Below are 22,415 nucleotides of genomic sequence, written 5' to 3'. Positions count from 1 at the left end.
TGGTTTTGAGTAGATCTTTGTCCTAACTACAATTTATAGTATCGCAGCAAGAAACACTTTAGTAGGAGCTGAAGGGATTCCAGCAGTTTAAGCATACCGACTGCACAAAACACTGATGGCACCTTTTCACCTTCCCGACAATGCACTCACACCATCTACACTTTCCATAACCAAAAAGAGAGATAAAAAACCCATTACAGTTTCATTGACTCAGTACTTGCTGCTTCTGAAGCGGACATCGAAGCAATCGTGGTATACGCTCCTACATGCATAGCTCTTGCTTGATGCAGGTCCTGCTATGCACTGCACACGGGGCACATGTTGCAAGCAGATAATTTCTTTTTGCGGTGCTCAAGTATAAGGACATACTTACTCAAACTTGACTGCGTTGTCATGTACGCTTCAGTGCGTCAGTGTTCTTGATTGCTACACGAGCGATTTATCCCCAACTAGCCCATAAGACGGATGAACTTGAAAGAAGTGATTGAATGAGCACAGTGAACTTGTACTGAACTGGATTCACATGCCAAATGTAAGAGCGCAGTGTCAGCGGAAACAGGCAGTACGGCTGATTATGTAAGCACTTCCAATAGTTTGGCTACTAGTGTATTTCGCTCTCGGAAGTTATCTTTACCACTGGAAAGAGCGCAGACCTTGCCCATTAAACTTGAGTCACCCGACACCACACGAAACACGCGGCGGTTGACCAACCCAACTTCCACACGGTTCATTCACCACATCGCACATCACACGAAGTCAGGATTGCCATATTTTAAATCACTGCAGCAACAAAGGGACCTGAAAATTCATTTCCTTCGACAGAGTTTCTCAGCTGAGTTCGTCGCTCGCCACTTACGAACTCGACGGACGCGCTAGGCCTACGCATAACGTAAACATCGGCGATAGGCGAGTGCGGATTATTCAGACTTCGGAGCTCGTAAACATGCTTCCATTCGTTTTAAGCACAACAAAATACACATACAACAAGCACAGACGTTGCGGCAATCTTGATTCGGTTGGCTGTTTTAGCAGACGATCGGACTGAGCTTGGCGGAACACAGTGGGCAAGTTGGATTAGTCGGCGTCGTTCGAAGCACTTCGGAATCCACATCGCACAGTCACAACCCACAGTCGTCGGTCAGTCGGTCGCGTCGTTCTCGGGCTACTATTACAACACTGTCTTTCAGGAACAGTGTCGCGTGCATCGTACGTCCAAGGAACTCGGACGATCGTTGGTGCCGGCGCCTTCGCACGAGCGGCCATCATAGTGTCACGTGGCAGTGACGTTAAAGAACACAGTAGCAATACTGTGAAAGACAAAACTAGCTTTTATTGGGCGAACCTGTGCCCACAAAGACAGGCTACACTTAAAGCACAACGATAGCGGCGAACACAGTCGGCGATCGTCGAAAATCAGATCAGCGGGTCGAGCGCGTCGGCTTTTGTAGAGCAGTCGTCGAACGTTCCAGACTAATCGCTTGCACCTGCGTGTCTTCCAGAAAGTTCTACACCATTCGCGTCACGCGATCAAACCAGATAACATAAGGTTCGGCGACAACAGACAACGGATAGAAGCGTGGATAACTTTCCAGAAACTTCGGATACATGCAAGCGCGTCGCGCGCTGTGGGATAACATTTGTTAGGCGGGGAAACGTGTCCCCCGATAAAGACAAGTACACGTGTTAATACCCCCCTCTTAAAAAGCATCGACCCGATGCTGCAAACAAACGAAAGTAATAAAGATGCACTCGTAGCAAAGAAAACAACAACATAAGGAAAGTTCGTTAGCATCCGAAAAAGGGTTTAAGACGCACCACGCGGACCACTTCAGATCGTGCGCGGCGCCGCTGTGAATGCGAAATGCCGTCTGGCACGGCCTCATAGTCCAGTGCGCCAATACGTCGGATGACCTCGTAGGGTCCGAAATAGCGTCGCAAAAGTTTCTCACTCAGTCCTCGTCGGCGTATCGGGGTTCATACCCAAACACGGTCGCCGGGCTGGTACTCGACGTAGCTTCGTCGGAGGTTGTAGTGTCGGCTGTCGGTACGCTGCTTGGTCTTGATCCGTAGGCGGGCGAGCTGTCGGGCTTCTTCGGCGCGCTGGAGATAGGTAGTGACGTCAAGATTCTCCTCGTCAGTGACGTGCGGCAGCATGGCGTCGAGCGTCGTCATGAGGTTCCTGCCGTAAACCAGCTTAAACGGCGTGATCTGTGTTGTTTTTTTGCACCGCCGTGTTGTAAGCGAATGCTACGCACAGCAGGACGGCATCCCAGGTCTTGTGTTCGACGTGGACTTGCATGCTAGCATGTCGGTAAGGGTCTTGTTCAGGCGCTCCGGGTGGTAGGCAGTTGTCCTGCTGTGGCTTGTCTGGCTGTATTGCAGAAGGGCTTGGGTGAGCTCTGCTGTAAAAGCCGTTCCTCTGTCGGTGATGAGGACTTCTGGGGCACCATGTCGCAGGAGGATGTTCTCGACGAAAAATTTCGCCAGTTCGGTTGCGCTGCCTTTTAGTAGAGCTTTAGTTTCGGCGAAGCGAGTGAGATAGTCAGTCGCCACGACGATCCACTTATTCCCGGATGTTGACGTCGGAAACGGCCCCAACAAATCCATCCCATTCTGCTGGAATGGTCGGCGAGGAGCTTCGATCGGCTGTAGTAATCCTGCTGGCCTTGTCGGTGGTGTCTTACGTCGCTGACAGTCGCGGCATGTCTTGACGTACCGGGCGACGTCGGCGGTCAGACGCGGCCAGTAATACCTTTCCTGTATCCTCTGCAGCGTCCGGGAGAATCCGAGGTCCCCAGCGGTTGGATCGTCGTGTAGGGCGTTTAATACTTCTAGACGCAGCGCTGATGGTACAACAAGAAGGTAGCTGGCGCGGACTGGTGAGAAGTTCTTCTTCACGAGCAGGTTGTTTTGTAGCGTGAACGAAGATAACCCACGCTTAAATGACCTCGGGACAACGTCGGTGTTCCCTTCAAATACTCGACGAGGCCTTTTAGTTCCGGGTCTGCTCGCTGCAGTTTAGTGAAGTCTTCCGCGCTTATTATTCCAAGGAAGGCGTCGTCGTCCTCGTCGTCTTACGGCGGGGGATCGATGGGGGCGCGTGATGAGCAGTCGGCGTCAGAGTGTTTTCTTCCGGATTTGTATATTACGGTGACGTCATATTTTTGCAGTCTGAGTCTTCACCGCGCAAGCCGTCCTGAAGGGTCCTTTAAATTAGCAGGCCAACACAACGCGTGATGGTCACTGACGACTTTGAATGGCCTGCCATAGAGGTAAGGGCCAAATTTTGCTGTAGCCCAAATGATGGCGAGGCATTCCTTTTCGGTTGTAGAATAATTGCCTTCCGCTTTTGACAACGACCGGCTAGCGTAAGCAATCACGTGTTCATGTCCATCTTTTCTCTGGACTAGGACGGCACCGAGGCCTAGGCTACTGGCGTCAGTGTGAATTTCGGTTTCGGCGTGCTTGTCGAAGTGCGCAAGTACGGGCGGCGACTGCATGCGTCGTTTGAGTTCTTGAAATGCGTCGGCCTGCGGCGTTTACCACTTGAACTCGACATCACATTTGGTTAGATGGGTTAGCGGCTCCGCGATGCGTGAAAAGTCCTTGACAAAGCGCCTATAGTAGGCAGACATGCCAAGGGATCTGCGCACTGCCTTCTTGTCGATTGGTTGCGGGAACATTGCGATGGCAGCTGTCTTCTGCGGGTTGGGGCGTACTCCAGATTTCCTGATGGCGTGGCCTAGGAATAGAAACTCATCGTAAGCGAAGCGACACCTTCCCGGCTTCAGAGTGAGCCCTGATGACTTGATGGCCTCTAATACTGTCGCAAGCCGCTTAAGGTGATCGTCGAAATTTCCAGCGAAGACGACGACGTCATCCAAGTAAACAAGACAGGTCTGCCACTTCAATCCTGCTAAAACCGCGTCCATCACGCGCTGGAACATTGCAGGCGCCGAGCACAGTCCAAATGGCATAACCTTGAACTCATGGAGGCCGTCTGGCGTGACGAAGGCGGTCTTTTCGTGATCGCTTTCGTCGACTTCTATTTGCCAGTAGCCAGACTTGAGGTCCATCGATAAGAAGTATTTAGGATTGCAGATCCAATCCAATGCGTCGTCTATCCGTGGGATGGGTTATACGTTTTCGTGATTTTGTTGATTCGACGATAATCGACGCAGAAACGTAGGGTACCGTCCTTTTTGTTCACTAAAACAACTGGAGACGCCCACGGGCTTTGCGATGGCTGGACGATGTCGTCGCGCAGCATTTCGTCGACTTGTTGTCTTATAGCTTCGCGTTCTCGCGTCGAAACCCGGTAAGGGCTCTGGCGGAGTGGTCGAGGGCACTCTTCGGTTATTAGGCGATGCTTTGCGACTGGTGTTTGTCGAATCCTCGACGACGTCGAAAAGCAGTCTTTGTATCATCGAAGCAGACTTCTGAGCTGTTGCTGCCTAATTACGGGAGACTTGGATTTATGTCGAAGTCTGGCTACGGTCGTCGGGGTACATGCGACAGAATCCGAGAAGACAAACGCATCCCTGGTTTACTTAATTTCCTCGATGTACGCGATCGTCGTGCCCTTGTTGATGTGCTTAAAGTTTGTCAGCAAAATTTTCGTTTTTCCTTCTTACAGTCGAGCGATCTCTCTTGCGAAGCAAATTTCACGGTCGAGCTGTAGACGTTGGTCGCCTTCGATGACGCCTTCTACGTCAGCGGGTGTTTCGGTGCCCACCGAAATAAGAATGCTGCAGCGAGGCGGGATGCTCACTTGATCTTCGAGCACACTCAAGGCGTGGTGACTACAAGGGCTCTACGGCGGTATCGCTTGATCATCCGACAGCGTTATTGACTAAGACTTCAGGTCGATGATTGCGCCGTGTTGGTTCAGGAAGTCCATACCGAGAATGACGTCTCGTGAACACTGTTGCCGGATAACGAAGGTGGCAGGGTAAGTCCGGTCATGAATGCTAATTCTTGCCGTGCAGATTCCACTCGGCGTGATGACGTGTCCTCCAGCGGTCCGAATTAACGGGCCTTCCTATGCAGTCTTAACTTTCTGCAATTAGGCTAGTTTTGTCTTTCGTCGTCGTATTCTTTGCTTCCTCACTTCGTCGGGACGGCGGCGTGTCGTTATGTCGTCGAGGTAGTTTCTTCAGCGTCTTCGTCGGCGGCGGAGGATCTTCGTGAGTTCGACGAACAGCAACCGCAGCTCCATCGGTCGCTGCTTTTAATTTTCCGGATATGGGCTCGCTGACCAGCCCCGGGCTGGGCCAGTGTACGGCCTGCGCTGCGGCGACAGGTAGCGGCCTGGTGACGGCGAACTGGATGGTCGTCAAGGGCTCCACAGAGTAGCGGCGAGGTAGTCGGCGATGTCACGAGGGCGTTCACCTTCCCTCGGGCGCTGTGCGTTGACGGCGAAGCCTCGCAATCCGAGGTCGCGGTATGGGCATCGGCGGTACACATGGCCGGCTTCGCCGCAGTGGTAGCAGAGCGGGCGGTGGTCGGGGGCGCGCCAAATGTCCGTCTTCCTAGCGTAGGTGCGCTGGGCGACGGGTGGCCGTGCTGGCGGCGGTGGCGGCGGACGACGGAATTGCGGCGTTAGAGGGCCGTGGCGCGGTCGCGAAGGGGGACCTTGACGGCGTGCGACGGCGGCGTAGCTGATTGCTTCTGATTGGGGATGCGGTAACTGAGGATCCTCCGACGTAGCTCCACGGAAAGTAGGGGGCTCTCTGGGTTGTTGAAGTACGACGGGTGACACTGGGGCTGCCATTGTGGTTGTCTTGGCCACAATCTTTCTGGTCTTCTTAGGTAGAAGTCCGTGCTCCGGGGGCAGCTGTTGTAGACGACGGCTTGCTCGATGGCCCGGGACTACGTTGGTGCTCTCTTTGCGGTCCGGGCTTGGATCACGGCTTGTTGGGGGCGTCCGGTACATTGACGAAAATCACCTCCACTAGATGCCACGTGGTAGTGACGTTAAAGAACACAGTAGCAATACTGTGAAAGACAAAACTAGCTTTTATTGGGCGAACCTCTGCTCACAAAGACAGGCTACACTTAAAGCACAACAATAGCGGCGAACACCGTCGGCGATCGTCGAATATCTGATCAGCGGGTCGAGCGCGTCGGCTTTATACAGCAGTCGTCGAACATTACAGTCTGATTGCTTGGACCCGCGTGTCTTCCACAATGTTCTACACCATTCGAGTCACGCGATGAAACGAGGCAGCATAAGGTTCGGCGAGAACAGACAGCGGATAGAAGCATCGATAACTTTTCAGAAACTTCGGATAGATGCGGGCGCGTCCCGCGCTGTGCGATAACATTTTTTAGGCGGCGAAACATGTCCCCTGATAAAGACAAGTACACGTGTCAATAGGCATAGCAGCCGGAGGCTCCGCAGCCTCCGATTGGTTGACCGCTGTAACGTGTCGCAGCGTCGCCTCGCGTCGACAAACTTCTAGCATCGGCAGTAGACATAATCGCTGCGCGTCGTCACGCTTCGCCGTGTTCCCGACCGACGCCTTTGACACTTTTGACGCTTCGGCGCGTGCCGAAGCTTTCCGACGCGTGCCAGTGGTTGGGGCATTAGAGAGAGGGAAGCGCTGCGCGGACGTCCGAAGCTACAGCGGCGGTGCTCTCGATGAGAAGGCGAGTGAGCCAAGTCATCGCGGTCGACAGAAACTTTTCATGGCACTGAGGACTCTTCAAGCCGTGGTTGCTCCTTGGCTACGGTGTTGGACTGCTGAGCGCGAGGTTGGGGGAACGAATATAGGCCACGATGGCCGCATTTAGATAGGGGGCGAAATGCGAAAGCACCGGTGTACTTAGATTTAGGCGCTCGTTAATGAACCCCAGGTGGTCGAAATTTCCGGAGTCCTCCACTACGGCCTGCCTCCTAATGAAAAAGTGGTTTTGGCACGTAAAAACGAAATAATAATAATAATAATAATAATAATAATAATAATAATAATAATAATAATAAACACCGCGACCTGGTACTTAGCAGCCCAAAACCATAAACACTAAGGAACCACGGCGCGTTATCGAATTTCCATCCAGATATCTCTTGAGCAAAGAACAGTGTTGGAATACCCTTTTACTTTCCACATCAGGACATTTTACTCTGCAAAGAAGCCGAGATAAATAAGTAACGTAATACTAACACAGACAAAAAGGTATGTCCTTACAATGATCTAATTTCGTAAAACTGCGCAATTGCTGTGATTTCTTTAGGTTAGTACAAAATAAATGCATTTGGAATATCTGGGTGCTGTTCCTTCCCCTTGGATGTGAAAATTTTCCGCAAAACTTTAAAGAACAGCCAATGAGCACGCATAGATCTCGTGCGGTCTGCCTTCTACCGCGGCCTCCACTGAACGCCTCGCCCAACAGCGCCCTCTCGGGGTAGCCCGGCCTGCGTGCCGCATTGGAAGGTTCTAGTATTACTCTGAATCCATAAAGCATTGCGTACCACCCTAAACTGTTGTAGTGGTGGTTTTCAACAGCTTCGCTGGTCATCCAACGTCACAAAGTGAAATCACTTATTCATTTTTTAGAATGGTCTGTATTCTGCAAGAATGCTGTTTTGTAGTAACACCTTTGGCTTCTCGGAAGGTCGTGTTGAGAATGTTGAGGTATTTTTTGCACCAATTCACAAACAGTTGAATGGGTGTTTTTTTAGTTTTGTTATACAAATTAGCTCCTTTTCCGCAAGCTCTCTAGGAGACCATCAAGCATCCAAGCATCTTTGGTGCGTGTAACTCGATTTTTACATCGCATAGTTTTACAGCAAGTACTGACTGCTTTCGGGAATTAATTGCAGACGAAACAGTCTCTATTGAGTCTCCAGTAAAATTGAGCGCTGTCCAATCAGTGGAGATAACAGTAGCAGTACATTTATCTGTGTCGAATAGTGCAGTGAAGTAATGCCGACAATGTTAGCCAAAAAAGTTTCGATGACTACATAAATTGGAAAGTGATCCGTGAGATAAGTTTTAACAACTCCCGCCTAAATGGTAATGTCCGCGTTTGTTAAAGTATGATCAGTGAGTGAATGGGGCCCCTCACAAACGCATCTTGTAGGTGATATGATGAGGCAATAGCCACTGAAGCAGTCCGCCTAGGCGGTATACAAGCTAGAGTTAACATCCTGCACATAGCGGTTTGCATCTCTTACAATCATTACACTCTTATTTTCGGACAGTAATACGTTAAGCACGTAAGAATGAGCGTGGAGGCAATGAGAAACGTTAAAAGCTGGTGACCTATAAACCCAACCCAGCAGAAAAAATTTAGGGTTGCATGCCTCGAGGGGCTCGTTAGTTTCCACTCATGCCGTTTCACAGCAGTCGACGTGAATAAGGTTCAAATGACTTCAGCAAGTCTAACTGATGCTTATACATACAGAAAGACAGCGGCATCACCATACCTACTGTTTGAACGGTGACACTATTCAGGACTGTAAGAACGGAACCTATACATGTTGGTGCCATCGCTTGAATTCTATGCTTCAGAAACACGAATAAACGAGAAATCACGATCAAGCGAGAATACGAAAATTATTTCTCCCCAAGCGATTCTTTCCTAAATTGCATGCGTTAAATTGAACCTATAAAGCATGACTATGACGAAGTAATGAATGAAGTTCCCATGAACACCTAAATGACATTACGATGAAAAAAGCAAGCTCGCAGGTGTAATCAGTACAATATGTGCTTTGACGTGAATATACGGAGATCCGATTCGGCTGAACTTGGCAACCTCCTGCCGTCACTTATTTTTCGCTCTTTGATCTGGCGATTTTCAGACCAAAAGTACATGCATCTTTTGCGTTCTTTAGGGCAAATGCCTTCACAAAGAGCATTTTAACACTGACTGTCAGATGCTCGTTCACGAAAACACCCGAGTCGTTTGTGCCATAAAACCCAAGGTGGCTCACTTTAGCCGAGCCTTGCGGGCCCTTTCCACAAATTGATTTTCTTGTTAAACAAAAGGAGCCATTATATATTGATAAGATGATTCGGATAGAACATAGTGAATTCTCTGAATATCTGATTCTAACACAGGCCACTCGATGACAATGTGCATACGCTTCGAGATGGCTGTGCAATCTCCTCCCTTTATCGGAGGAATTCCGATAAAGGGAGCAGAGTTGTAACAAGTTTTGTAGCATTTTATTTCGGGCCGTTAATGCCTTTTTCGAAGCCATAAATTCATCCTGCCAGATTTTGACGTTACAAACATGTTGCTCATAAAGTCAGTCTTTTAGCGAAGAGAGGAATTTTCAGACAGGTCAGTCATTCCGTTCCATTTTAATTTTAGAGCCTATTTCTAGCATCCAAGATTGCCTCCTGCCCGCGAGACGTTCCAGCTGTTCAATACCTATGGCAAGTTCCTGACGAGTAGGCATTGCGTAACAAACGTGTGTACAATCATGAAAAAAGAAAACAAAAGTGGCATAAAAAATGTGCAGCCGTTGCCGGTAAATTGAGTAGAAACAGCTAAATCAAATGTGTAAATGACCAACCTGAAAATACAAGCGCGCAGTTTACGTTGCACATCCGCTGCAAGTGCCGCTGCTAAATGATTCGATACTCTACTGAGAGAGAGAGAGAAAAAAAAATGTCATAACGAGAAGGAAGGGAGGTTAACTAGGCTGAGCCCAGTAGGTTACGCTGCACTGGGAAAGGGGTAATGAAAGACGACAAGGAAGACCGACGTTCACACTTTGCAGTTACACGCACACGCGTTCATGCTTGAGTTTAAAACAGGCGGTCATACATGCTGGTGCATTTAAGAAAACGCAGAAGTGCATTTGTAGCCGTGCACATAGCAGATGCATGAAGCCACGGGTCCGAGATGTCCTCCTTTGTAAAGGTCCTGTTATCTAAGTGTCCCAAACCTGTCTCAAGAGCACTCGTTTTATCTTCGTGTGTGGGGTAGTCATGTAAAAGATGTTTGATGGTTTCCTCAACACCACATGCGCTGCAATTGTCTCTCCGCCATTTCAATTACAAATGAGTATGTATTTACATACGTAAGACACTGAACAGTATGTATTTACAGCGTAAGCCAGCTGACATAAGGAAGGATAATATGGATAGAATTGAACATGCTCTCAGGAGCGGAGGAAGCCTAAAAACAGTGAAGAAGAAACTAGGAATTGGCAAGAATCAGATGTATGCGTTAAGAGACAAAGCCGGCAATATCATTACTAATATGGATGAGATAGTTCAAGTGGCTGAGGAGTTCTATAGAGATTTATACAGTACCAGTCGCACCCACGACGATAATGGAAGAGAAAATAGTCTAGAGGAATTCGAAATCCCGAAGGTAACGCCGGAAGAAGTAAAGAAAGCCTTAGGAGATATGCAAAGGGGGAAGGCGGCTGGGGAGGATCAGGTAACAGCAGATTTGCTGAAGGATGGTGGACAGATTGTTCTAGAGAAACTGGCCACCCTGTATACGCAATGCCTCATGACCTCGAGCGTACCGGAACCTTGGAAGAACGCTAACCTAATCCTAATCCATAAGAAAGGGGACGCCAAAGACTTGAAAAAATATAGACCGATCAGCTTACTGTCCGCTGCCTACAAAGTATTTACTAAGGTAATTGCAAATAGAATCAGGAACACCTTAGACTTCTGTCAACCAAAGGACCAGGCAGGATTCCGTAAAGGCTACTCAACAATAGACCATATTCACACTATCAATCAAGTGATAGAGAAATGTGCAGAATATAAGCAACCGTTATATATAGCTTTCATTGAGTACGAGAAAACGTTTGATTCAGTCGAAACCTCAGCAGTCATGGAGGCATTACGGAATCAGGGTGTAGATGAGCCATATGTAAAAATACTGGAAGATATCTATAGCGGCTCCACAGCCACCGTAGTCCTCCATAAAGCAAGCAACAAAATCCCAATAAAGAAAGGCGTGAGGCAGGGAGATACGATATCTCCAATGCTATTCACAGCGTGTTTACAGGAGGTATTCAGAGACCTGGATTGGGAAGAATTGGGGATAAAAGTTAATCGAGAATACCTTAGTAACTTGCGATTCGCTGATGATATTGCCTTGCTTAGTAACTCAGGGGACCAATTGCAATGCATGCTCACTGACCTGGAGAGGCAAAGCAGAAGAGTGGGTCTAAAAATTAATATGCAGAAAACTAAAGTAATGCTTAACAGTCTCGGGAGATAACAGCAATTTACAATAGGCAGCAAGGCATTGGAAGTCGTAAGGGAATACATCTACTTAGGGCAGGTAGTGACGGCGGATCCGGATCATGAGACGGAAATAATCAGAAGAATAAGAATGGGCTGGAGTGCGTTTGGCAGGCATTCCCAAATCATGAACAGCAGGTTGCCGTTATCCCTCAAGAGAAAAGTATATAATAGCTGTGTCTTACCAGTACTCACCTACGGGGCAGAAACCTGGAGGCTTACGAAAAGGGTTCTACTCAAATTGAGGACGACACAACGAGCTATGGAAAGAAGAATGATAGGCGTAACATTAAGGGATAAGAAAAGAGCAGATTGGGTGAGGGAACAAACGCGAGTTAATGACATCTTAGTTGAAATCAAGAAAAAGAAATGGGCATGGGCAGGACATGTAATGAGGAGGGAAGATAACGGATGGTCATTAAGGGTTACGGACTGGATACCAAGGGAAGGGAAGCGTAGCAGAGGGCGGCAGAAAGTTAGGTGGGCGGATGAGATTAAGAAGTTTGCAGGGATGGCATGGCCACAATTAGTACATGACCGGGGTTGTTGGAGAAGTATGGGAGAGGCCTTTGCCCTGCAGTGGGCGTAACCAGGCTGATGATGATGATGTATTTACAAAAGAAACTCCTATTCGCAGGCGCCACAGTAATGTTTCTTGTCGTCGGGTAAAGCGCGGTAAAAGGTTTAATTTTATGTGTATGTCCACGGCATAAAGGCGCCAGTTGTTAAACACCGGTGTGTTCCATTTCCTTTCAGTTATAATATGAGCAAGACCGCTGAGATGCCATGATACATCCGTTCTCGACAATGGTATCGAGCTTCATTAACATTCTCCATGTGCCGCACGGGCAGCTTTGTTGGCCCATGCATTGCCAGTGATGTTTCAGTGCCTAGGTAGCCACTGAAATACAATGTCGTAACTCTGTCCACCGCTTTATGGTAGCGTAATCATATCTCTGCTACCAATGGTTAATGTGGGCTGCGACGCCGAGATGATAAGAGTGACTGCAGGGCTACCTTTCTGTCACGAAATATAGCCCATTGATTTCGTGACTGTTGGTGCACATACGGAGCTGAAACTTCCTTAAATTTCCTTCGAGGCCGGTCACAGCTTCATTTCATGCAGTCGCAGCCATAACCGTCGACAAATTTGAAGCACGTGCTTAGTCCCCACCAGATCGTCCGTCGAGGTCAGAAATTTGCCAATACATGTGATGTGAGATTTTGTGATACCCGTGGCCATCTGCAAGCGCATCATGAACGACGTACCTCGGGGTTTCCAGTCAGCGACATTACATGATCGGATTCTACCTCAACATATCAATCAGGAAGATGTTTTCCATCTGGGGACAAAGCTTGCCGAATTCGTCTACTGTCAAAACTGAAGAGGTGATCGTCTCCATAGGAACGTCCCACGAAGAACGAAGAAGCAAGGCCCACCTTAGCGGGCATCCACAAACACCTACAATGCTTAAAGCAACTGGGGCTTCATTGTCTTTTTATAATATAGACGTTACAAATAAAAATCAAACTTGTGCGGTTTGTTTGTTTCGTCGACTTCTGTCCCTGTGCATAACTGCGAATATTTTTTTCAAGAAAATGTGTAACAACTGGCCTCAACTGGAGCTATAGTTTCTAAAAATGCAGAAGCGCAAGAATATCTTGGCGCGCCATCGACTGATGTTGCCAGGGTACCAGAAACCCCCCCTTTTTTCGAAAAGTGCTGCAGTGAAATCGCCTTAGTGGAGATCTCTTAAGGTTTGCGCAGTAAGATCGTATTGAGGGCAAGTGTAAAGCAGGTTGTTGACAGCTCATTCAGATACACAGGGCCTGAATAAACTACCAAAAAGCTATCAAACTATCAATTACGCACATATGCGTCTCCGCCAGCGAACGACAAAGAACTAGCTAGACGGCAAGCACGCCTTTCTTTAGCTATTTGTGCATCCTCAGGATGATTCTTGCAGATCTGGTGGGTTTGTTTTCCTTTTTTTCGGTAATGCCTGCATATATGTTACGTACGCTTCCTCCCCCCGCCCTCTAAAAACAAAAAAGAACAACAATTTGGAAGGACACATTTTTTCTTCCGCCGCATAATCTTTCATCTCATGCATACGAGTCACAAGAGTACCTGTAATACAGATATATATCCATGAATGCACCTCGCTCTGAGGCATACATAATGTATAGCTCAAGAAAAGTAGTTTGTACACCACAGGATTTTCCATGAATTTCACAGTGCTGGTTTTCGCCGAAGATTGCAACGTGACGCAAGTTCTTGAGTGCTATGGCGACATCTCCGACAACGTTTCTGATGTGTCTGACCAACGCACACTGAACAAGAGCCGCCTCGAAAACCTCTGCAAGTAGGTGACATTACCTTACACGGTTTTATTTATGTGAGAGTTAGCATTGTCCAACTGTTACTTTTTTTAAAAATGGCGTATTGTTAAGCGATCTCGCACTGCACCGTGAGCTTAGATTCAAAGTATTTCTATGTGGGGGTTGAGCGTTCATTTACCGTCAAAAGTAGGGACGGACTGAAAATTAACGGCAGCACCAGTCGTCCATAGGGTGCCGCTGCACGGCTAAGGGAGGCGTGACCGCAAACGTCTCGGCAAAACACAAATGCAGTGATTGCTGAGTAAATGGAGAATGGGTCCAGACAAAGAAATAAACGATTAGCAACTCGAGTGGCAGCGCTCTCGTTGTGTTGGTAACATCAAAAAAGCAAAAGAACAAGTTTATACACACTACAAGACAAATAATAGATAACATTATGCCTATAAGCAGTACTTCTTCACTGCAGCAGAAGAAAAAAATTTCCGGCCTGAAAAGCGGCGTTAATCACGACCGATCGTTAAGCGGCCCGCTAGGCCGGGAACAGAAGGATCATGCATGCAAAATTTTATATGTTCAGCACTACAAAAATGGCACCAGAAATGTTTGAAACTGCATCTGGTGATTGTTGCTCCTCCCTCCCACTGCCGCTATCACCTCACCTAGATGATGGTGAAGATATTGGTCTCTCCTTCGAAACGGTACAGCGACAAAGAGTCCCTAGCCTGGTTGAGTTCATAAGGCATGCTATACGGGCGTTCTATTCCTGAATTTTCGCATACGTCAACTTGATCTTTTTTCGCCACCTCAAAACTTGTGTAGCTTCTACTGCTACCCATGCCTTCGACGACTCCGGCCATATCAATCCCTTTCCTGCTTTATGTCAACCAATACTCTAAACGTCTCTTGCTTATCTCGACTTCTGACCGGTTGATACTTCCGTTCACAGTAAATACAAGTGCGGAAAGTGCACGTTACATACGGGTCTCAATCGCTGAATACCTTCGCCTTCTATTAGTATGGGTTTCGATGCAACAGACACATGCGTTACGTTATTGCGAATATTTGCTCCGGCATGTATTTTTTTTTCTTGACGCACTGAGCTCCAGCCTCAAGTAGCCAGTCACTGCACTTTGTGTTAGCATACTTATTTACCTATCTATTTTATTTTTTACTTATACTGTTTTTCTTGTAAATCTGCACGGTCTTTTCTTGCTTACAGACTTTGCGTCCAATTTACTGTCTCTGTTTCACTCACTTTTTGTTTATGACTCTCGGTTTCCTATTTCCCCTTTCAGTTACCCTGCATTTGGCTACCAACTTTCTTGATATCCTCCTCCGTTCTGTGCCCACGCTTTCAGGTACAGGCTGTAGTGAAGTTTAGCCAGCCCTTTATTTTTACCCATGCTCCTTAGAATTGCTTCAAAACTAATTTTGCTCTGCGCTTCTCTTACTTCAAAAGAGGCCCAACGAATGACACCCTTCAGTGCCTCATTTGCGATTTTACCTTGGGTTCCCAAAGTCAACTGGTCTACCGACCTACCGATCTTTTCTTACCTTCCAACGCCGGCAAGATATCCAATTTGAAGCAAATAATGGTATTCGCGAACGTTAGCGCTGGTATCATTACTCCTTTCCAGATTCCACGCACACCCTCGTATTAAGGCGAAGCTGTATATGGCTAGGATTGCGTGCATTTTTGTTCTCCATGCATAAAAACTATCATCATTAATGGGTCATGCCCCCGTAGGCATTCATGCTTCCTTAAGCAAGCAACGAATGGAATAGCTCATAGCCCCTTAAGGCAGAGGCTACAAGCACTCAGCAAAGAGAAGCGAACAGTGTTTAAATTCTTTGTAATCACACATACAAGATACAAAACAGCATGTCGAAAAGTGTCACCATCAGTGGTCCATACCCCCGTAAGCAAGCAAGAAATGCAATGACTCACAGTCCCGTAAGCTTCATTGCTATACACTTAGCGTGACGTAGTTGCGATGACGCTACTACTGTTGTCGTTGTCGGTGATTTCAATGTGGATGTGTCGGACCGAAAAGGGAGTGGCTTTGGCGCACCGTGTTGCAGACATGTCCCTTGCGTTACCACACCGATCAGGCTCAACCGACCATCGAGCGATTAACTTGCATTGATTTGACATTATTGAGTAATGTGATTGCAGTTGCGAGTGAAATAAGGACCACCGATCAAGACAATAAATGAGTGCGCGTACCTTTCGCCACGATGACCACCCGTCAACACAATAAATGAGTTCGTAGTTTTTTCAAAATTATGTTTCACCTCCGTGTCGTGCGCTCAACGGCTTCGCTGGTCAATCACCTTCATAGAGTGGAATGGCTCATGATTTTTTGCTGTAGCCGCTAAGTGATCTCTGTTTCATAATTGTTGCATTGCGCTGCCCCTTCATTTTCGGAATATATTGATCGGTGTTGCAGAAATTGTTTCCTTCGTTTATGTACATTCCCAGATAATTATATTGTTTGACGATAGGTGGGACTTCATTTTGAATGGGTAGCACGTAATTACTCGTCCCCCTATTAAATATCATAATTCCACATTTGTCTGTGCTAAACTTAAGGCCTAGGTTTGTCGCTCCGTTTCGACACATATTCACAAGTATTTCTACATTTCATTTATTGTGCGCTGGTAGCATTATGGCATTCGCATATATCAGGAAAGAGATCTGTTGTACGATTTGCTCATTTAGAAAGATAACATAAATAAAACCCTAATTCACTGTTTTCCTATCGTCTTTCCATGCCCTTAACAAAAAGCGTGAACAATACTACAGGCAGAGGACACCCTTGCTTCAGTCCTTTATGAATTTCCACCATTGCATTTCCGGCCTTGCCATAGTAGTTGTACTCGGTTGTCTAATTATATGTCCCTCAGAATGTCCACAAAATTGTCACCTATGCATTCCTGCTCGAGAATACCTACTAAATCTGTGTCTACTTTTTCGTAGGCTCCCTTAATATCTAGAAATGCTATCCATAACGGTATATTGTGAGTTATTTAGTTAATAGTGAGTCTTCTCTATGCACTGTGTTAGTAAATTGTATTATCCTCTCAGAGTCGGCCTGGTCTGAGTCCGTTCTGTAGTTCGCCTAGCATATAACTTTTCTCCACGCATTGCCACATTCTACTTTATGGCCTTCATTGCAGTTATAGATATTTCTAAAGCATGATATACAAATATGTTACTGCCCACTACATTCATAGCCATTTCGGCAGCCACCGTCGCTTCCCAGCCGTCACCGTCGTCCCCCCTTTCCCTTTTTTGCCAGTGCCACAGTGCATGGAGCAACACCACTGTGAACAAGTAGAAAAGGCGAGATGGAAATGTGAGAGCGTTACAACATAATGCGAGAGTAAATAAAAAACAAAATGAACTTGGAAAGGAAATTGTATGGTTAAGGGAGAGGAGCAAGAAACCGCGTTCAGGTCTGGTGCGGCGTTGTTGCACTTTCGCGTTCTTGCGAAACCATGTAAAAAAACTTGCACGTTCTTTTGATACCATGTGAGGGAATCTTGTGAAATTCAGGCACTTCTAATAGAATAGTTTATTGATTCAACTGACAAGGTAATTAGATATACGCAACACAAATTCGCGACCCAAAAGGGAACACATATGGTCGACCATTAACATATGAAGAGTGGGGTTACTCCAATTTTGGCTAAATATATGCTCCATAAGCGCTAGCGAATAAGTTTCGTGCGCAAACTGTTCAAAATATATTGCTTAGATGCTATATATACTGCTATATATATATATATATATATATATATATATATATATATATATATATATATACGTTTTGCGCAACTTTTGCTACAAACAATTGACATTTTTGGGCTTAACATCAGCGATACTATGCAGCCTGGCTTTATGCTGACTTCAAATGAAAATGTGCTTGGTGCCGCGGAGGGCGAGTGACCAGCACACGCACACACGGTGGATGCGTTGTTTTGTACAAGACTATATTAAAATGCGTTATTGCGCAATAACAAATTTAATAACAGCTTCATACATCGTCGCATATATACTATAACCAATCTATGTGTGGCCATACGTATGGAGATGACAATTCCTTAAATGCAGGAAGGCGTTGTATACAAAGAAGCCAAGAAGCCTTTGTACAAAGAAGGCTTTGTGTACATTGTTTCTCAAGTAACTTTGCATAAAGGCTTCATTTTCATCGCGAAGCACATAAGGCTTTAACGTTTTAAGCTGAATTTTATGTCTGACGCATTAAAATTATTTGCAGAAATCTAAAAAATAGCTACTGTGTAAGGCATTTGTTCTAGACTGCGAATTATATGTGCTTTTTTGCCTAATGAGGGAATTTTAGTGGATTTTCCCGAGTGGAAGCCGTATTGCTGATCACTGATGCTATTCGTTGACCGATAGAAACTAAGGAAACGTTTATGTATAACGATTTCGGTAACCCTAGAAAAAAGTGGAAAACATAGGTACGTCGGCCTATAATTGTTAAGGTCACATTTCTTTTCACTTATAGAAATGACCATAACGGGTGCTATGCTTAGTTTACGGGCGACTAAACCAACAACTGGCATCTGGTTAACAACATATGTCAGTGAGCTTAGGATCCCTCCGGCAGCTCTTCTGGCAGGGCTACTGCAATATCGTCGTCTCCAGGTGAAGACGCATTTCTAGGAGACGCTACAATAGCAGCGATTTCTTCTAAAATTGGCGTTAGGGATAAGGAAGCGGGATTAGATAGGGAAATGTCGAAATGAAAGCGTTAAGTGTCTATGTAATTTCCTGCGTTTAGAAAATGCCTGTTGAAATCGATTTCAAGTAAGCCACCACTATGAACAGCCCCATTAATATCCGTATCTAATATAAGCCCTATCTTCTTTTGTTCGAATATATTTTTAATACCTGCCCATAGGAAACGAAAATTTTACGCAACTGATAATTTAAATTGACAGAAGAACTGGCTTTGTCTTTGTACAGCGAAGCTGTATAGGGCTAGGGTACCATAGAATTCACGTGTCCGCGCACAAAAACTATCACAATCAATAGCGAATACCCATGTGAGCAATCATACCCCCGTAAGCAAGGAAAAAAATGCAATGGCCAATAGCCCTGTCATGAGTGACAACCACGCCATGCGCGTCTTCTGTGAATAAGATCACTTGCCGACTGTCAGAGAGGCGTCTCTGTATGCTTCGAGAGCCACATTCGCTCGCACTCGTGGAGGTGAATATTCGTTCCCTCGGCCATCACGGTATCGATCTCACGCACGATGCCGTTCTCAGCGAGATACCTGTGTTGTGCGCCTATTGGAAACGCGGCCGGATGAGTTGTATCAGGTGGACAAGTACAGCGGAATCGTGTGTGGCAGGCCTGTGGAGTGGCGCGCGTGTGGCACTGCTTCATACGCAAGGGAGAAAACACGCATGCGAACGTAGATCCTGGACTCCCAGGATGAAGACGCTGATGCGTGTGGTGACGTGTGCGTTGTACTGCAGGGAGCACGGGATCGTGGTACCTACCGAGTATATATCGCCGAGTGCATTTCCCTGCGATGTCGATATGTTCATGGCTATACCGCGTGGTTTAGTTGCGATGACACTACCACTGTGGTCGGTGTCGGTGATTTCAGCGGGGATTTGTCGGGACCGAAGAGGGACTGGTTTACGCGTTTCGTGCTGGAGACATCTCGCTTTCGAAGCCACATCGATCCGGCCCAACCGACCACCCAGCAGCGTACATAAATCGATTAGGCATTATTTATTTATTTATTTACTTATTTATTTAATACATATTGCAGACCACATTGTGGTCCTTGCAGGACGGGCAGACATTGACTACAAGACATATACAAGATGTGTTCGTATACATTCATAATATATATAGACTTTACAATGATATATTGCTCACAGAAACACTTCGTGAAAAGATCAATACACGATACCTTAATCAATCCATGGTGCAAACAGAACGATTTAGAAAAAGGCAAGGGAGTTTGAGAGTCGAGTACTTGCCTTGCTCATTCAACAGCAAGGGCAACACATTCTATGCAAATTAAAAAGACAATAAGAACGTACATAAAACACAGTAACATGCTGTAAGGGTCGGCCTGCTGATTTCACTCAGAAATAGTCCTAAGAAAGAAGGAGATCTTATAAGCTGTCTGTCCTAGCATAGATAGGTGTCAGTGTATCCGGACGATGGTGTCGTGTATACCTCGTGGAGAGATGACTTACATATAGTGAAGGGTCCAGAGCTCATTTGTGATTAAATAGATTATGTAAAAAATCTAGCCTGTGTTTCCGTCTTCTTTGCTCAAGCGAAGGAATGTCGTTAGCCAACATCAACTCTGACGGCGAATCCGAACTTTTGAACTTGGAATAAATTAAACGAACAGATTTGCTCTGTATTCTCTCAAGTTTGTTAACATTGACTTTAGTATAGGGATTCCATGCAACGCAAGCATATTCAAGTTTTGGCCGGATATAGGTTAGGTAAGTGAGTACCTTAGCGTTTGAGGGGGCATTTCTTAGTTTGTGTCGAAGACAAGTTAGCTTCCGAAAGGCAGGAGAACATGTGTTGTCAATGTGGAGGTCCCAAGAAAAATTATTAGAGAACGTTACGCCAAGGTACTTGTAACTCTCAACTTGCTTTAATGGAACAGATCCCATTTGATACGCGTACTCAATCCAGGGGATTCCCTTTATGCGTTATGCTAAGAAAGACAGTTTTATCTACATGTTTGCCGCCATGCCCCATTCTTCGCACCAGAAGAATATATTATTCAAGCTAGAGTTGAGTTCCTTCTGACCATCCACGGACTTAATAGTACGAAATACAACGCAGACATCTGCAAACAGCCTTATTCGTGTTCCAGGTTTGACAGCGGTAACAATGTCATTAATATGTAAAAGAAAGAGCAATGGACCCAGGAGACTGCCCTGGGAAACACCTGAAGTGATTGGTAGATATCCCGACTTTTGATCGTCAACTGAAACATACTGTTGGCGATTATCCAGATAGTCTGTAGTCCAGATAATTATGATGTTCAGAAGGTTAATGTTCCTTAATTTTGGAATGAAGTTTTTGTGAATTACCATATCGACGGCGTTACTGAAGTCTAAAAACACTACATCAGTTTGACCGTTGGCATCCAAAGCTTTGGCAATTGAATCAATTATCATTACTAATTGTGCGGTAGTGGAGCAACCTCTTCTGAAGCCATGTTGAGCACTTGTTAGTAGGAAGTGTTCATCTAAGAATTCATTAATGCGAGTTGTGATTATGCGCTTTAAAAGTTTGCAGCAAGGTGACGTTAATGATATGGGGACACATTCTTTGATAATGAATTATCAAAGAATGTGTCCGCCGTTCAGAGTATAGCGACCACAAGGTCATTCTTAGCGTCGTTACTAAGTGACAATGAGTGATCCGGTAAAGTCTTTACGACAAGTTTTTTTACCACGACGTGTACAGCTCCGCTGGTCATTCACCTTGGCAGGGCGGAATGACCTTAATTTTTTACATATGAATTTAATTTATGGCGCAATTCATTATACGCATCTAAATTTGCATCTCAATTATATGCATGTATTTTTTAAACAGTATGAAAACAATTTTTTTTATTTTACATGCTTATATAATGCGCAGTGACGCATTCTCTTCTTGTGTTTTTATGCCTCCTAAGGTGATCAGTGGCCATGCAGTGTTGTAATTCCTTGTAATTTTGCAATGAAAATATATGCATTGTGTGGGTTTGCTGCATTACATACCTCATTCTAGTTAGTATCTGCCGTTGAGGATAAAAGGTAGCCAACACCCTGGCTCTCTTGGAGCAAACTTTGTAGCCCTATATTGAGGGAGGCGCATTGCAATCTCCTAATATCAATAGGTGTCGGCTGCCCGACTCTTCCTTGCTGGCGAGTAATGTGCCACCTATGTCCAGGTCCTTCTTGGAGGGCCAACAGTATGCGCTGAGTATAAATATGTAGCTTTTGCTTCCTATGCCTCTGTTGTGAGTTTCCAAGAGAACGTGTTCACACCCTCTCTGGCTGGTCATGTGCTGCGTCGCAGCTATGTTGCTTCGGACTAGGACCGCTATGTTTTTCTCATTGGGATCGTTGTATCTGATATACCCCAGTATGGATCGCGAGTTAGTTTCTTGTAATGCAAGGATATCCGGTTCGTTTTCCGCATTATCTGTGTCTTGCCGTAATTCCCCTATTTTGTCCGTTATACCTCGACAGTTCTGTTGGGCTAAGGTTATTGTATCTTCCTTCCTATTCTTACGCCTGTCCGCCATATTGGCTCAGGTTTGTAGTCGTGAGACTACTTCCCATACATGGTTTCCCATACGGGGCTCCCTTTTTGGCTTTCTGAAACAACGTATAGATTCTCTTCGCGTATAGATTCGCTTTGTCCAAGCACGTATGTACTTGAGTTGAGCGTAATACCGTGCCCCTCAGAGCACACTCAGTACTAAGCCTTAAAATGGCCATCGTATTCAGCCAAGGTGGCACAAAACTTGCAACTGTATATTTTTAACAATTAGCATATACCACTTATTCCTTAGCCTTGATGAAGAGTAAATCGAGCCTAATTGCAGCAAGTACCCTATTCCATTTAATAACCTGCCTAGCTACATTATTCCCTTTCGTGTTACAAGTAGTTGTTGCGTATATTCCATCTGTCCGTTAAAACTTTAAAAGGATCTATTCAAAATATCTGCCTTTCAGAAAATGCCTTGACACGGTATGAAAAGAACGTGCGAACACAACAAAGCGCACCCCGCAGGGGCGTCTGCGTCAGCAGGCGTTTGGTGTGTTGCG

The 22,415-nt window shown here is 46.0% G+C and overlaps 1 protein-coding gene across 1 annotated transcript in view; it reads left to right on the top strand.

Moving 5' to 3' along the window:
* The window catches only part of LOC142571060 (uncharacterized), a 79,461-nt gene that overhangs the window by 6,478 nt on the left and 50,568 nt on the right, over positions 1 to 22,415 (top strand). The window contains exon 3 of the mRNA XM_075679357.1: positions 13,468 to 13,594. Coding sequence (XP_075535472.1) covers positions 13,468 to 13,594 — 127 coding nt within the window. The remainder of the gene's footprint in view (positions 1 to 13,467; positions 13,595 to 22,415) is intronic.

The sequence above is a fragment of the Dermacentor variabilis genome, chromosome 2 (genome assembly GCF_050947875.1).
Source record: "Dermacentor variabilis isolate Ectoservices chromosome 2, ASM5094787v1, whole genome shotgun sequence".
In the NCBI taxonomy this organism is placed as follows: domain Eukaryota; kingdom Metazoa; phylum Arthropoda; class Arachnida; order Ixodida; family Ixodidae; genus Dermacentor; species Dermacentor variabilis.
Note: the sequence above shows the minus strand (reverse complement) of the source record. Positions and strands in the feature narration are given on the sequence as shown.